The sequence below is a fragment of the Oncorhynchus masou genome, chromosome 22, assembly GCF_036934945.1.
Source record: "Oncorhynchus masou masou isolate Uvic2021 chromosome 22, UVic_Omas_1.1, whole genome shotgun sequence".
In the NCBI taxonomy this organism is placed as follows: Eukaryota; Metazoa; Chordata; class Actinopteri; order Salmoniformes; family Salmonidae; genus Oncorhynchus; species Oncorhynchus masou.
This window is the reverse complement of record NC_088233.1, coordinates 2,877,646-2,895,100: the sequence shown is the minus strand read 5'-3', so window position 1 is coordinate 2,895,100 and position 17,455 is coordinate 2,877,646. Positions and strand designations below refer to the sequence as shown.

Genomic DNA, 17,455 nt, shown 5'->3' with positions numbered 1-17,455 from the left:
TACAGTAGGGTTAGAAAGTCTACAGTAACTACTACAGTAGGGTTAGAATGTCTACAGTAACTACTACACTAGGGTTAGAACTTCTACAGTAACTACTGCAGTAGGGTTAGAATGTCTACAGTAACTACTACACTAGGGTTAGAACTTCTACAGTAACTACTACACTAGGGTTAGAACTACAGTAACTACTACAGTAGGGTTAGAAAGTCTACAGTAACTACTACAGTAGGGTTAGAATGTCTACAGTAACTACTACACTAGGGTTAGAACTTCTACAGTAACTACTGCAGTAGGGTTAGAATGTCTACAGTAACTACTACAGTAGGGTTAGAATGTCTACAGTAACTACTACACTAGGGTTAGAACTTCTACAGTAACTACTGCACTAGGGTTAGAACTTCTACAGTAACTACTGCAGTAGGGTTAGAATGTCTACAGTAACTACTACAGTAGGGTTAGAATGTCTACAGTAACTACTACAGTAGGGTTAGAACTACAGTAACTACTACACTAGGGTTAGAACTACAGTAACTACTACAGTAGGGTTAGAATGTCTACAGTAACTACTACACTAGGGTTAGAACTTCTACAGTAACTACTGCACTAGGGTTAGAATGTCTACAGTAACTACTACACTAGGGTTAGAACTTCTACAGTAACTACTACACTAGGGTTAGAACTACAGTAACTACTACAGTAGGGTTAGAAAGTCTACAGTAACTACTACACTAGGGTTAGAACTTCTACAGTAACTACTACACTAGGGTTAGAACTTCTACAGTAACTACTAAACTAGGGTTAGAACTACAGTAACTACTACAGTAGGGTTAGAATGTCTACAGTAACTACTACACTAGGGTTAGAACTTCTACAGTAACTACTACACTAGGGTTAGAACTACAGTAACTACTACAGTAGGGTTAGAAAGTCTACAGTAACTACTACACTAGGGTTAGAACTTCTACAGTAACTACTACACTAGGGTTAGAACTTCTACAGTAACTACTACACTAGGGTTAGAATGTCTACAGTAACTACTACACTAGGGTTAGAACTTCTACAGTAACTACTACACTAGGGTTAGAACTTCTACAGTAACTACTACACTAGGGTTAGAATGTCTACAGTAACTACTACACTAGGGTTAGAACTTCTACAGTAACTACTGCACTAGGGTTAGAACTTCTACAGTAACTACTACAGTAGGGTTAGAATGTCTACAGTAACTACTACACTAGGGTTAGAATGTCTACAGTAACTACTACAGTAGGGTTAGAATGTCTACAGTAACTACTACACTAGGGTTAGAACTACAGTAACTACTACAGTAGGGTTAGAAAGTCTACAGTAACTACTACAGTAGGGTTAGAATGTCTACAGTAACTACTACACTAGGGTTAGAACTTCTACAGTAACTACTGCAGTAGGGTTAGAATGTCTACAGTAACTACTACACTAGGGTTAGAACTTCTACAGTAACTACTACACTAGGGTTAGAACTACAGTAACTACTACAGTAGGGTTAGAAAGTCTACAGTAACTACTACAGTAGGGTTAGAATGTCTACAGTAACTACTACACTAGGGTTAGAACTTCTACAGTAACTACTGCAGTAGGGTTAGAATGTCTACAGTAACTACTACAGTAGGGTTAGAATGTCTACAGTAACTACTACAGTAGGGTTAGAATGTCTACAGTAACTACTACACTAGGGTTAGAACTTCTACAGTAACTACTGCAGTAGGGTTAGAATGTCTACAGTAACTACTACAGTAGGGTTAGAATGTCTACAGTAACTACTACAGTAGGATTAGAACTACAGTAACTACTACACTAGGGTTAGAACTACAGTAACTACTACAGTAGGGTTAGAATGTCTACAGTAACTACTACACTAGGGTTAGAACTTCTACAGTAACTACTGCACTAGGGTTAGAATGTCTACAGTAACTACTACACTAGGGTTAGAACTTCTACAGTAACTACTACACTAGGGTTAGAACTACAGTAACTACTACAGTAGGGTTAGAAAGTCTACAGTAACTACTACACTAGGGTTAGAACTTCTACAGTAACTACTACACTAGGGTTAGAACTACAGTAACTACTACAGTAGGGTTAGAAAGTCTACAGTAACTACTACAGTAGGGTTAGAATGTCTACAGTAACTACTACACTAGGGTTAGAACTTCTACAGTAACTACTGCAGTAGGGTTAGAATGTCTACAGTAACTACTACACTAGGGTTAGAACTTCTACAGTAACTACTACACTAGGGTTAGAACTACAGTAACTACTACAGTAGGGTTAGAAAGTCTACAGTAACTACTACAGTAGGGTTAGAATGTCTACAGTAACTACTACACTAGGGTTAGAACTTCTACAGTAACTACTGCAGTAGGGTTAGAATGTCTACAGTAACTACTACAGTAGGGTTAGAATGTCTACAGTAACTACTACACTAGGGTTAGAACTTCTACAGTAACTACTGCACTAGGGTTAGAACTTCTACAGTAACTACTGCAGTAGGGTTAGAATGTCTACAGTAACTACTACAGTAGGGTTAGAATGTCTACAGTAACTACTACAGTAGGGTTAGAACTACAGTAACTACTACACTAGGGTTAGAACTACAGTAACTACTACAGTAGGGTTAGAATGTCTACAGTAACTACTACACTAGGGTTAGAACTTCTACAGTAACTACTGCACTAGGGTTAGAATGTCTACAGTAACTACTACACTAGGGTTAGAACTTCTACAGTAACTACTACACTAGGGTTAGAACTACAGTAACTACTACAGTAGGGTTAGAAAGTCTACAGTAACTACTACACTAGGGTTAGAACTTCTACAGTAACTACTACACTAGGGTTAGAACTTCTACAGTAACTACTAAACTAGGGTTAGAACTACAGTAACTACTACAGTAGGGTTAGAATGTCTACAGTAACTACTACACTAGGGTTAGAACTTCTACAGTAACTACTACACTAGGGTTAGAACTACAGTAACTACTACAGTAGGGTTAGAAAGTCTACAGTAACTACTACACTAGGGTTAGAACTTCTACAGTAACTACTACACTAGGGTTAGAACTTCTACAGTAACTACTACACTAGGGTTAGAATGTCTACAGTAACTACTACACTAGGGTTAGAACTTCTACAGTAACTACTACACTAGGGTTAGAACTTCTACAGTAACTACTACACTAGGGTTAGAATGTCTACAGTAACTACTACACTAGGGTTAGAACTTCTACAGTAACTACTGCACTAGGGTTAGAACTTCTACAGTAACTACTACAGTAGGGTTAGAATGTCTACAGTAACTACTACACTAGGGTTAGAATGTCTACAGTAACTACTACAGTAGGGTTAGAATGTCTACAGTAACTACTACACTAGGGTTAGAACTACAGTAACTACTACAGTAGGGTTAGAAAGTCTACAGTAACTACTACAGTAGGGTTAGAATGTCTACAGTAACTACTACACTAGGGTTAGAACTTCTACAGTAACTACTGCAGTAGGGTTAGAATGTCTACAGTAACTACTACACTAGGGTTAGAACTTCTACAGTAACTACTACACTAGGGTTAGAACTACAGTAACTACTACAGTAGGGTTAGAAAGTCTACAGTAACTACTACAGTAGGGTTAGAATGTCTACAGTAACTACTACACTAGGGTTAGAACTTCTACAGTAACTACTGCAGTAGGGTTAGAATGTCTACAGTAACTACTACAGTAGGGTTAGAATGTCTACAGTAACTACTACAGTAGGGTTAGAATGTCTACAGTAACTACTACACTAGGGTTAGAACTTCTACAGTAACTACTGCAGTAGGGTTAGAATGTCTACAGTAACTACTACAGTAGGGTTAGAATGTCTACAGTAACTACTACAGTAGGATTAGAACTACAGTAACTACTACACTAGGGTTAGAACTACAGTAACTACTACACTAGGGTTAGAATGTCTACAGTAACTACTACAGTAGGGTTAGAATGTCTACAGTAACTACTACACTAGGGTTAGAACTTCTACAGTAACTACTACACTAGGGTTAGAACTACAGTAACTACTACAGTAGGGTTAGAAAGTCTACAGTAACTACTACAGTAGGGTTAGAATGTCTACAGTAACTACTACACTAGGGTTAGAACTTCTACAGTAACTACTGCAGTAGGGTTAGAATGTCTACAGTAACTACTACACTAGGGTTAGAACTTCTACAGTAACTACTACACTAGGGTTAGAACTACAGTAACTACTACAGTAGGGTTAGAAAGTCTACAGTAACTACTACAGTAGGGTTAGAATGTCTACAGTAACTACTACACTAGGGTTAGAACTTCTACAGTAACTACTGCAGTAGGGTTAGAATGTCTACAGTAACTACTACAGTAGGGTTAGAATGTCTACAGTAACTACTACACTAGGGTTAGAACTTCTACAGTAACTACTGCACTAGGGTTAGAACTTCTACAGTAACTACTGCAGTAGGGTTAGAATGTCTACAGTAACTACTACAGTAGGGTTAGAATGTCTACAGTAACTACTACAGTAGGGTTAGAACTACAGTAACTACTACACTAGGGTTAGAACTACAGTAACTACTACAGTAGGGTTAGAATGTCTACAGTAACTACTACACTAGGGTTAGAACTTCTACAGTAACTACTGCACTAGGGTTAGAATGTCTACAGTAACTACTACACTAGGGTTAGAACTTCTACAGTAACTACTACACTAGGGTTAGAACTACAGTAACTACTACAGTAGGGTTAGAAAGTCTACAGTAACTACTACACTAGGGTTAGAACTTCTACAGTAACTACTACACTAGGGTTAGAACTTCTACAGTAACTACTAAACTAGGGTTAGAACTACAGTAACTACTACAGTAGGGTTAGAATGTCTACAGTAACTACTACACTAGGGTTAGAACTTCTACAGTAACTACTACACTAGGGTTAGAACTACAGTAACTACTACAGTAGGGTTAGAAAGTCTACAGTAACTACTACACTAGGGTTAGAACTTCTACAGTAACTACTACACTAGGGTTAGAACTTCTACAGTAACTACTACACTAGGGTTAGAATGTCTACAGTAACTACTACACTAGGGTTAGAACTTCTACAGTAACTACTACACTAGGGTTAGAACTTCTACAGTAACTACTACACTAGGGTTAGAATGTCTACAGTAACTACTACACTAGGGTTAGAACTTCTACAGTAACTACTGCACTAGGGTTAGAACTTCTACAGTAACTACTACAGTAGGGTTAGAATGTCTACAGTAACTACTACACTAGGGTTAGAATGTCTACAGTAACTACTACAGTAGGGTTAGAATGTCTACAGTAACTACTACACTAGGGTTAGAACTACAGTAACTACTACAGTAGGGTTAGAAAGTCTACAGTAACTACTACAGTAGGGTTAGAATGTCTACAGTAACTACTACACTAGGGTTAGAACTTCTACAGTAACTACTGCAGTAGGGTTAGAATGTCTACAGTAACTACTACACTAGGGTTAGAACTTCTACAGTAACTACTACACTAGGGTTAGAACTACAGTAACTACTACAGTAGGGTTAGAAAGTCTACAGTAACTACTACAGTAGGGTTAGAATGTCTACAGTAACTACTACACTAGGGTTAGAACTTCTACAGTAACTACTGCAGTAGGGTTAGAATGTCTACAGTAACTACTACAGTAGGGTTAGAATGTCTACAGTAACTACTACAGTAGGGTTAGAATGTCTACAGTAACTACTACACTAGGGTTAGAACTTCTACAGTAACTACTGCAGTAGGGTTAGAATGTCTACAGTAACTACTACAGTAGGGTTAGAATGTCTACAGTAACTACTACAGTAGGATTAGAACTACAGTAACTACTACACTAGGGTTAGAACTACAGTAACTACTACACTAGGGTTAGAATGTCTACAGTAACTACTACAGTAGGGTTAGAATGTCTACAGTAACTACTACACTAGGGTTAGAACTTCTACAGTAACTACTACACTAGGGTTAGAACTACAGTAACTACTACAGTAGGGTTAGAAAGTCTACAGTAACTACTACAGTAGGGTTAGAATGTCTACAGTAACTACTACACTAGGGTTAGAACTTCTACAGTAACTACTGCAGTAGGGTTAGAATGTCTACAGTAACTACTACACTAGGGTTAGAACTTCTACAGTAACTACTACACTAGGGTTAGAACTACAGTAACTACTACAGTAGGGTTAGAAAGTCTACAGTAACTACTACAGTAGGGTTAGAATGTCTACAGTAACTACTACACTAGGGTTAGAACTTCTACAGTAACTACTGCAGTAGGGTTAGAATGTCTACAGTAACTACTACAGTAGGGTTAGAATGTCTACAGTAACTACTACACTAGGGTTAGAACTTCTACAGTAACTACTGCACTAGGGTTAGAACTTCTACAGTAACTACTGCAGTAGGGTTAGAATGTCTACAGTAACTACTACAGTAGGGTTAGAATGTCTACAGTAACTACTACAGTAGGGTTAGAACTACAGTAACTACTACACTAGGGTTAGAACTACAGTAACTACTACAGTAGGGTTAGAATGTCTACAGTAACTACTACACTAGGGTTAGAACTTCTACAGTAACTACTGCACTAGGGTTAGAATGTCTACAGTAACTACTACACTAGGGTTAGAACTTCTACAGTAACTACTACACTAGGGTTAGAACTACAGTAACTACTACAGTAGGGTTAGAAAGTCTACAGTAACTACTACACTAGGGTTAGAACTTCTACAGTAACTACTACACTAGGGTTAGAACTTCTACAGTAACTACTAAACTAGGGTTAGAACTACAGTAACTACTACAGTAGGGTTAGAATGTCTACAGTAACTACTACACTAGGGTTAGAACTTCTACAGTAACTACTACACTAGGGTTAGAACTACAGTAACTACTACAGTAGGGTTAGAAAGTCTACAGTAACTACTACACTAGGGTTAGAACTTCTACAGTAACTACTACACTAGGGTTAGAACTTCTACAGTAACTACTACACTAGGGTTAGAATGTCTACAGTAACTACTACACTAGGGTTAGAACTTCTACAGTAACTACTACACTAGGGTTAGAACTTCTACAGTAACTACTACACTAGGTTAGAATGTCTACAGTAACTACTACACTAGGGTTAGAACTTCTACAGTAACTACTGCACTAGGGTTAGAACTTCTACAGTAACTACTACAGTAGGGTTAGAATGTCTACAGTAACTACTACACTAGGGTTAGAATGTCTACAGTAACTACTACAGTAGGGTTAGAATGTCTACAGTAACTACTACACTAGGGTTAGAACTACAGTAACTACTACAGTAGGGTTAGAAAGTCTACAGTAACTACTACAGTAGGGTTAGAATGTCTACAGTAACTACTACACTAGGGTTAGAACTTCTACAGTAACTACTGCAGTAGGGTTAGAATGTCTACAGTAACTACTACACTAGGGTTAGAACTTCTACAGTAACTACTACACTAGGGTTAGAACTACAGTAACTACTACAGTAGGGTTAGAAAGTCTACAGTAACTACTACAGTAGGGTTAGAATGTCTACAGTAACTACTACACTAGGGTTAGAACTTCTACAGTAACTACTGCAGTAGGGTTAGAATGTCTACAGTAACTACTACAGTAGGGTTAGAATGTCTACAGTAACTACTACAGTAGGGTTAGAATGTCTACAGTAACTACTACACTAGGGTTAGAACTTCTACAGTAACTACTGCAGTAGGGTTAGAATGTCTACAGTAACTACTACAGTAGGGTTAGAATGTCTACAGTAACTACTACAGTAGGATTAGAACTACAGTAACTACTACACTAGGGTTAGAACTACAGTAACTACTACAGTAGGGTTAGAATGTCTACAGTAACTACTACACTAGGGTTAGAACTTCTACAGTAACTACTGCACTAGGGTTAGAATGTCTACAGTAACTACTACACTAGGGTTAGAACTTCTACAGTAACTACTACACTAGGGTTAGAACTACAGTAACTACTACAGTAGGGTTAGAAAGTCTACAGTAACTACTACACTAGGGTTAGAACTTCTACAGTAACTACTACACTAGGGTTAGAACTACAGTAACTACTACAGTAGGGTTAGAAAGTCTACAGTAACTACTACAGTAGGGTTAGAATGTCTACAGTAACTACTACACTAGGGTTAGAACTTCTACAGTAACTACTGCAGTAGGGTTAGAATGTCTACAGTAACTACTACACTAGGGTTAGAACTTCTACAGTAACTACTACACTAGGGTTAGAACTACAGTAACTACTACAGTAGGGTTAGAAAGTCTACAGTAACTACTACAGTAGGGTTAGAATGTCTACAGTAACTACTACACTAGGGTTAGAACTTCTACAGTAACTACTGCAGTAGGGTTAGAATGTCTACAGTAACTACTACAGTAGGGTTAGAATGTCTACAGTAACTACTACACTAGGGTTAGAACTTCTACAGTAACTACTGCACTAGGGTTAGAACTTCTACAGTAACTACTGCAGTAGGGTTAGAATGTCTACAGTAACTACTACAGTAGGGTTAGAATGTCTACAGTAACTACTACAGTAGGGTTAGAACTACAGTAACTACTACACTAGGGTTAGAACTACAGTAACTACTACAGTAGGGTTAGAATGTCTACAGTAACTACTACACTAGGGTTAGAACTTCTACAGTAACTACTGCACTAGGGTTAGAATGTCTACAGTAACTACTACACTAGGGTTAGAACTTCTACAGTAACTACTACACTAGGGTTAGAACTACAGTAACTACTACAGTAGGGTTAGAAAGTCTACAGTAACTACTACACTAGGGTTAGAACTTCTACAGTAACTACTACACTAGGGTTAGAACTTCTACAGTAACTACTAAACTAGGGTTAGAACTACAGTAACTACTACAGTAGGGTTAGAATGTCTACAGTAACTACTACACTAGGGTTAGAACTTCTACAGTAACTACTACACTAGGGTTAGAACTACAGTAACTACTACAGTAGGGTTAGAAAGTCTACAGTAACTACTACACTAGGGTTAGAACTTCTACAGTAACTACTACACTAGGGTTAGAACTTCTACAGTAACTACTACACTAGGGTTAGAATGTCTACAGTAACTACTACACTAGGGTTAGAACTTCTACAGTAACTACTACACTAGGGTTAGAACTTCTACAGTAACTACTACACTAGGGTTAGAATGTCTACAGTAACTACTACACTAGGGTTAGAACTTCTACAGTAACTACTGCACTAGGGTTAGAACTTCTACAGTAACTACTACAGTAGGGTTAGAATGTCTACAGTAACTACTACACTAGGGTTAGAATGTCTACAGTAACTACTACAGTAGGGTTAGAATGTCTACAGTAACTACTACACTAGGGTTAGAACTACAGTAACTACTACAGTAGGGTTAGAAAGTCTACAGTAACTACTACAGTAGGGTTAGAATGTCTACAGTAACTACTACACTAGGGTTAGAACTTCTACAGTAACTACTGCAGTAGGGTTAGAATGTCTACAGTAACTACTACACTAGGGTTAGAACTTCTACAGTAACTACTACACTAGGGTTAGAACTACAGTAACTACTACAGTAGGGTTAGAAAGTCTACAGTAACTACTACAGTAGGGTTAGAATGTCTACAGTAACTACTACACTAGGGTTAGAACTTCTACAGTAACTACTGCAGTAGGGTTAGAATGTCTACAGTAACTACTACAGTAGGGTTAGAATGTCTACAGTAACTACTACAGTAGGGTTAGAATGTCTACAGTAACTACTACACTAGGGTTAGAACTTCTACAGTAACTACTGCAGTAGGGTTAGAATGTCTACAGTAACTACTACAGTAGGGTTAGAATGTCTACAGTAACTACTACAGTAGGATTAGAACTACAGTAACTACTACACTAGGGTTAGAACTACAGTAACTACTACAGTAGGGTTAGAATGTCTACAGTAACTACTACACTAGGGTTAGAACTTCTACAGTAACTACTGCACTAGGGTTAGAATGTCTACAGTAACTACTACACTAGGGTTAGAACTTCTACAGTAACTACTACACTAGGGTTAGAACTACAGTAACTACTACAGTAGGGTTAGAAAGTCTACAGTAACTACTACACTAGGGTTAGAACTTCTACAGTAACTACTACACTAGGGTTAGAACTTCTACAGTAACTACTACACTAGGGTTAGAACTACAGTAACTACTACAGTAGGGTTAGAATGTCTACAGTAACTACTACACTAGGGTTAGAACTTCTACAGTAACTACTACACTAGGGTTAGAACTACAGTAACTACTACAGTAGGGTTAGAAAGTCTACAGTAACTACTACACTAGGGTTAGAACTTCTACAGTAACTACTACACTAGGGTTAGAACTACAGTAACTACTACAGTAGGGTTAGAAAGTCTACAGTAACTACTACACTAGGGTTAGAACTTCTACAGTAACTACTACACTAGGGTTAGAACTTCTACAGTAACTACTACACTAGGGTTAGAACTACAGTAACTACTACAGTAGGGTTAGAATGTCTACAGTAACTACTACACTAGGGTTAGAACTTCTACAGTAACTACTACACTAGGGTTAGAACTTCTACAGTAACTACTACAGTAGGGTTAGAATGTCTACAGTAACTACTACACTAGGGTTAGAATGTCTACAGTAACTACTACAGTAGGGTTAGAATGTCTACAGTAACTACTACACTAGGGTTAGAACTTCTACAGTAACTACTACACTAGGGTTAGAACTACAGTAACTACTACAGTAGGGTTAGAAAGTCTACAGTAACTACTACAGTAGGGTTAGAATGTCTACAGTAACTACTACACTAGGGTTAGAACTTCTACAGTAACTACTGCAGTAGGGTTAGAATGTCTACAGTAACTACTACACTAGGGTTAGAACTTCTACAGTAACTACTACACTAGGGTTAGAACTACAGTAACTACTACAGTAGGGTTAGAAAGTCTACAGTAACTACTACAGTAGGGTTAGAATGTCTACAGTAACTACTACACTAGGGTTAGAACTTCTACAGTAACTACTGCAGTAGGGTTAGAATGTCTACAGTAACTACTACAGTAGGGTTAGAATGTCTACAGTAACTACTACAGTAGGGTTAGAATGTCTACAGTAACTACTACACTAGGGTTAGAACTTCTACAGTAACTACTGCAGTAGGGTTAGAATGTCTACAGTAACTACTACAGTAGGGTTAGAATGTCTACAGTAACTACTACAGTAGGGTTAGAACTACAGTAACTACTACACTAGGGTTAGAACTACAGTAACTACTACAGTAGGGTTAGAATGTCTACAGTAACTACTACACTAGGGTTAGAACTTCTACAGTAACTACTGCACTAGGGTTAGAATGTCTACAGTAACTACTACACTAGGGTTAGAACTTCTACAGTAACTACTACACTAGGGTTAGAACTACAGTAACTACTACAGTAGGGTTAGAAAGTCTACAGTAACTACTACACTAGGGTTAGAACTTCTACAGTAACTACTACACTAGGGTTAGTACTTCTACAGTAACTACTACACTAGGGTTAGAACTACAGTAACTACTACAGTAGGGTTAGAATGTCTACAGTAACTACTACACTAGGGTTAGAACTTCTACAGTAACTACTACACTAGGGTTAGAACTACAGTAACTACTACAGTAGGGTTAGAAAGTCTACAGTAACTACTACACTAGGGTTAGAACTTCTACAGTAACTACTACACTAGGGTTAGAACTTCTACAGTAACTACTACACTAGGGTTAGAATGTCTACAGTAACTACTACACTAGGGTTAGAACTTCTACAGTAACTACTACACTAGGGTTAGAACTTCTACAGTAACTACTACACTAGGGTTAGAATGTCTACAGTAACTACTACACTAGGGTTAGAACTACAGTAACTACTGCAGTAGGGTTAGAACTTCTACAGTAACTACTACACTAGGGTTAGAATGTCTACAGTAACTACTACACTAGGGTTAGAACTTCTACAGTAACTACTACACTAGGGTTAGAACTTCTACAGTAACTACTACACTAGGGTTAGAATGTCTACAGTAACTACTACACTAGGGTTAGAACTACAGTAACTACTGCAGTAGGGTTAGAACTTCTACAGTAACTACTACAGTAGGGTTAGAATGTCTACAGTAACTACTACACTAGGGTTAGAACTTCTACAGTAACTACTACACTAGGGTTAGAACTACAGTAACTACTACACTAGGGTTAGAACTACAGTAACTACTGCACTAGGGTTAGAACTTCTACAGTAACTACTACACTAGGGTTAGAACTACAGTAACTACTGCACTAGGGTTAGAACTTCTACAGTAACTACTACACTAGGGTTAGAACTACAGTAACTACTACACTAGGGTTAGAACTACAGTAACTACTGCACTAGGGTTAGAACTTCTACAGTAACTACTACACTAGGGTTAGAATGTCTACAGTAACTACTACACTAGGGTTAGAACTACAGTAACTACTGCAGTAGGGTTAGAACTTCTACAGTAACTACTACACTAGGGTTAGAACTTCTACAGTAACTACTACACTAGGGTTAGAATGTCTACAGTAACTACTACACTAGGGTTAGAACTACAGTAACTACTACACTAGGGTTAGAACTACAGTAACTACTGCACTAGGGTTAGAACTTCTACAGTAACTACTACAGTAGGGTTAGAATGTCTACAGTAACTACTACACTAGGGTTAGAATGTCTACAGTAACTACTACACTAGGGTTAGAACTTCTACAGTAACTACTGCACTAGGGTTAGAACTTCTACAGTAACTACTACACTAGGGTTAGAACGTCTACAGTAACTACTACACTAGGGTTAGAATGTCTACAGTAACTTCTACAGTAGGGTTAGAATGTCTACAGTAACTACTACACTAGGGTTAGAACTTCTACAGTAACTACTACACTAGGGTTAGAACTACAGTAACTACTACACTAGGGTTAGAACTACAGTAACTACTACAGTAGGGTTAGAATGTCTACAGTAACTACTACACTAGGGTTAGAACTTCTACAGTAACTACTGCACTAGGGTTAGAATGTCTACAGTAACTACTACACTAGGGTTAGAACTTCTACAGTAACTACTACACTAGGGTTAGAACTACAGTAACTACTACAGTAGGGTTAGAAAGTCTACAGTAACTACTACACTAGGGTTAGAACTTCTACAGTAACTACTACACTAGGGTTAGTACTTCTACAGTAACTACTACACTAGGGTTAGAACTACAGTAACTACTACAGTAGGGTTAGAATGTCTACAGTAACTACTACACTAGGGTTAGAACTTCTACAGTAACTACTACACTAGGGTTAGAACTACAGTAACTACTACAGTAGGGTTAGAAAGTCTACAGTAACTACTACACTAGGGTTAGAACTTCTACAGTAACTACTACACTAGGGTTAGAACTTCTACAGTAACTACTACACTAGGGTTAGAATGTCTACAGTAACTACTACACTAGGGTTAGAACTTCTACAGTAACTACTACACTAGGGTTAGAACTTCTACAGTAACTACTACACTAGGGTTAGAATGTCTACAGTAACTACTACACTAGGGTTAGAACTACAGTAACTACTGCAGTAGGGTTAGAACTTCTACAGTAACTACTACACTAGGGTTAGAATGTCTACAGTAACTACTACACTAGGGTTAGAACTTCTACAGTAACTACTACACTAGGGTTAGAACTTCTACAGTAACTACTACACTAGGGTTAGAATGTCTACAGTAACTACTACACTAGGGTTAGAACTACAGTAACTACTGCAGTAGGGTTAGAACTTCTACAGTAACTACTACAGTAGGGTTAGAATGTCTACAGTAACTACTACACTAGGGTTAGAACTTCTACAGTAACTACTACACTAGGGTTAGAACTACAGTAACTACTACACTAGGGTTAGAACTACAGTAACTACTGCACTAGGGTTAGAACTTCTACAGTAACTACTACACTAGGGTTAGAACTACAGTAACTACTGCACTAGGGTTAGAACTTCTACAGTAACTACTACACTAGGGTTAGAACTACAGTAACTACTACACTAGGGTTAGAACTACAGTAACTACTGCACTAGGGTTAGAACTTCTACAGTAACTACTACACTAGGGTTAGAATGTCTACAGTAACTACTACACTAGGGTTAGAACTACAGTAACTACTGCAGTAGGGTTAGAACTTCTACAGTAACTACTACACTAGGGTTAGAACTTCTACAGTAACTACTACACTAGGGTTAGAATGTCTACAGTAACTACTACACTAGGGTTAGAACTACAGTAACTACTACACTAGGGTTAGAACTACAGTAACTACTGCACTAGGGTTAGAACTTCTACAGTAACTACTACAGTAGGGTTAGAATGTCTACAGTAACTACTACACTAGGGTTAGAATGTCTACAGTAACTACTACACTAGGGTTAGAACTTCTACAGTAACTACTGCACTAGGGTTAGAACTTCTACAGTAACTACTACACTAGGGTTAGAACGTCTACAGTAACTACTACACTAGGGTTAGAATGTCTACAGTAACTTCTACAGTAGGGTTAGAATGTCTACAGTAACTACTACACTAGGGTTAGAACTTCTACAGTAACTACTACACTAGGGTTAGAATGTCTACAGTAACTACTACACTAGGGTTAGAACTACAGTAACTACTACAGTAGGGTTAGAATGTATACAGTAACTACTACACTAGGGTTAGAACTTCTACAGTAACTACTACACTAGGGTTAGAACTTCTACAGTAACTACTACAGTAGGGTTAGAACTTCTACAGTAACTACTGCAGTAGGGAACATGGTTACAGACGGTCATCTAAAAAGAATGCTGGGGATTCGGGGCAACAGTCAAAGTAATCCATCTCTTTTGATACAGAACCAAAGATGTTAGACTGTAAAACAGTTCTTTGCTCAGCTGTCCTGCTATTTGTATTGTAGTCACTCTAAGGCTAACGTAGGCAGAGTATTTCTCCCAGCTCAAGAGAGAGAGAGTAACATTTAGGTAGGTCCCTCCCTGTCAACTGAGTCGGAACGGATACACCCCTGGATGCCCTCCTACCATTTCCACAAGCCGAGGCCAGCTGTCCTGACGGGAGGCTGGGGGCGGAAGGGCCTCGGCTGTGTGTATGAGGGAGGGAGGTTAACAGAGAGAGAGAGGGAGGTTAACAGAGAGAGAGAGGGGAGGGAGGTTAACAGAGAGAGAGAGGGAGGTTAACAGAGAGAGAGAGAGGGAGGTTAACAGAGAGAGAGAGAAAGAGGGAGGTTAACAGAGAGAGAGGGAGGTTAACAGAGAGAGAGAGGTTAACAGATAGAGAGGGAGGGAGGGAGGGAGGGAGGTTAACAGAGAGAGAGAGAAAGAGGGAGGTTAACAGAGAGTGAGAGAAAGAGAGAGAGAGAGAGGGGAGGGAGGTTAACAGAGAGAGAGAGGGAGGTTAACAGAGAGAGAGAGAGGGAGGTTAACAGAGAGAGAGAGAGAGAGGTTAACAGAGAGAGAGAGAGAGACAGAGACAGAGACAGAGTGAGGGGGGGTTAACAGAGAGAGAGAGGGAGGTTAACAGAGAGAGAGAAAGAGAGAGAAAGAGAGAGAGAGAGAGAGGGGGGGGGGTTAACAGAGAGAGAGAGAAAGAGGGAGGTTAACAGAGAGTGAGAGAAAGAGAGAGAGAGAGAGGGGAGGGAGGTTAACAGAGAGAGAGAGGGAGGTTAACAGAGAGAGAGAGAGGGAGGTTAACAGAGAGAGAGAGAGAGAGGTTAACAGAGAGAGAGAGAGAGACAGAGACAGAGACAGAGAGAGGGGGGGTTAACAGAGAGAGAGAGGGAGGTTAACAGAGAGAGAGAGAGAGAAAGAGAGAGAAAAGAGAGAGAGAGAGAGGGGGGGGGGTTAACAGAGAGAGAGAGGGAGGTTAACAGAGAGAGAGAGGGAGAGGGAGGTTAACAGAGAGGGAGGGAGGGAGGGAGGGAGGGAGGGAGGGAGGGAGGGAGGGAGGGAGGGAGGGAGGGAGGGAGGGAGGGAGGGAGGAGGGAGGGAGGGAGGGAGGGAGGGTGGTTAACAGTGAGAGAGAGAGAGAGAGAGAGAGAGAGAGGGAGGGAGGTACTGACGAACATGTTCAATCTAAAGTGGAGTCCCAAGTCAGGCCATGAGGCAGAGACTATTAGGGTAAAATGAGAAGTTGAATAAAGCAATACTGTACTCTCTGGACAAAAACGGATTTATCCATGACTATTGTCTTACTAAAACTTACACCTGGGGTCAGTAAGGTTATTGATGGATTGAATAAACACCATTAGGATGTGATATATTGGTATGTCACTTTAAGTATCCTGTACTGTATCTTTTTAAATCATGAAGAAATTGCTGAGATTATGAGTGGGTCTACAGATCTTCAACAGAGCTTTAACTATTCTTCCATAATTGTCATGGACCAATCATATGGATTTGTGGTGACAAATAATGTTTTAGAAAAGTGTTATTGATTTTGACTAACCGAATATTGTCTGTGAGCGTATTATTGTTCCGTCAATAGTACAGAGTAAGCTAAATTGTTCACATGTGTAAACAAGTCATACAACAATTCCTATGGATAATCATCCACCCGACCTCATATCTAAAGACAATTTATAGCCTATCATAATTGTATTATCCTGACGAAGTTGTAGCATAAACAAGCAAGACAATCGAACATAAAGCGATTCAATGCAACGCATCATAAATGGTCTGACACAAGTAGCCGAACAATTTACCATCACAGAGGGAATCCGGGCTCATCTCTATCAAAGTTGCGTCTCCAATCTTTCCCGTTAGTCGACTCATGTCACTCATGTTGCCGAGCCCGTGCGGGTCGCCGGTCGGCCCGGTAAAAACAAGGAGGCTGGAGCGGGTACAAGGGCACTCTGTTCGTCTCAGCCCACGCCCTTGGCTACGGACTCACTTTAAGAGGGAAACGTACGGCTACCTTCACACGACGAATGTTGAAACTGTGCTCAAGATACATCACCAAACCCAACAAGGCCACTGGGGGAGAATCTCGTCATTAAAGGGGAGGGGTTTGAATCCAACAACTCAGTCGGCGAACTGCTACTACAGCGGATGGTTACAGAACAGCCTAATGATGATAGTATGATATTATTAGGTCTACTATATAGAATAATTGCAATTGTCATTTTTTAAAGTGGCAAAAAATAACATTTATATGACAGCATTTGCGATTTAATCTGCTTGGAAATGAATTGGCATTTACCTATTATATTATATCCTAGGCTAT

At 39.2% G+C, this 17,455-nt stretch overlaps 1 protein-coding gene across 1 annotated transcript in view; it reads right to left on the bottom strand.

The window, feature by feature from the left end:
- The window catches only part of LOC135508908 (anoctamin-5-like), a 96,235-nt gene extending 79,079 nt beyond the window's left edge, over positions 1-17,156 (bottom strand). Inside the window, exon 1 of the mRNA XM_064929129.1 lies at positions 16,935-17,156. Coding sequence (XP_064785201.1) covers positions 16,935-17,013 — 79 coding nt within the window. The 5' untranslated portion in view covers positions 17,014-17,156. The remainder of the gene's footprint in view (positions 1-16,934) is intronic.
- Positions 17,157-17,455: the final 299 nt, after the last annotated feature.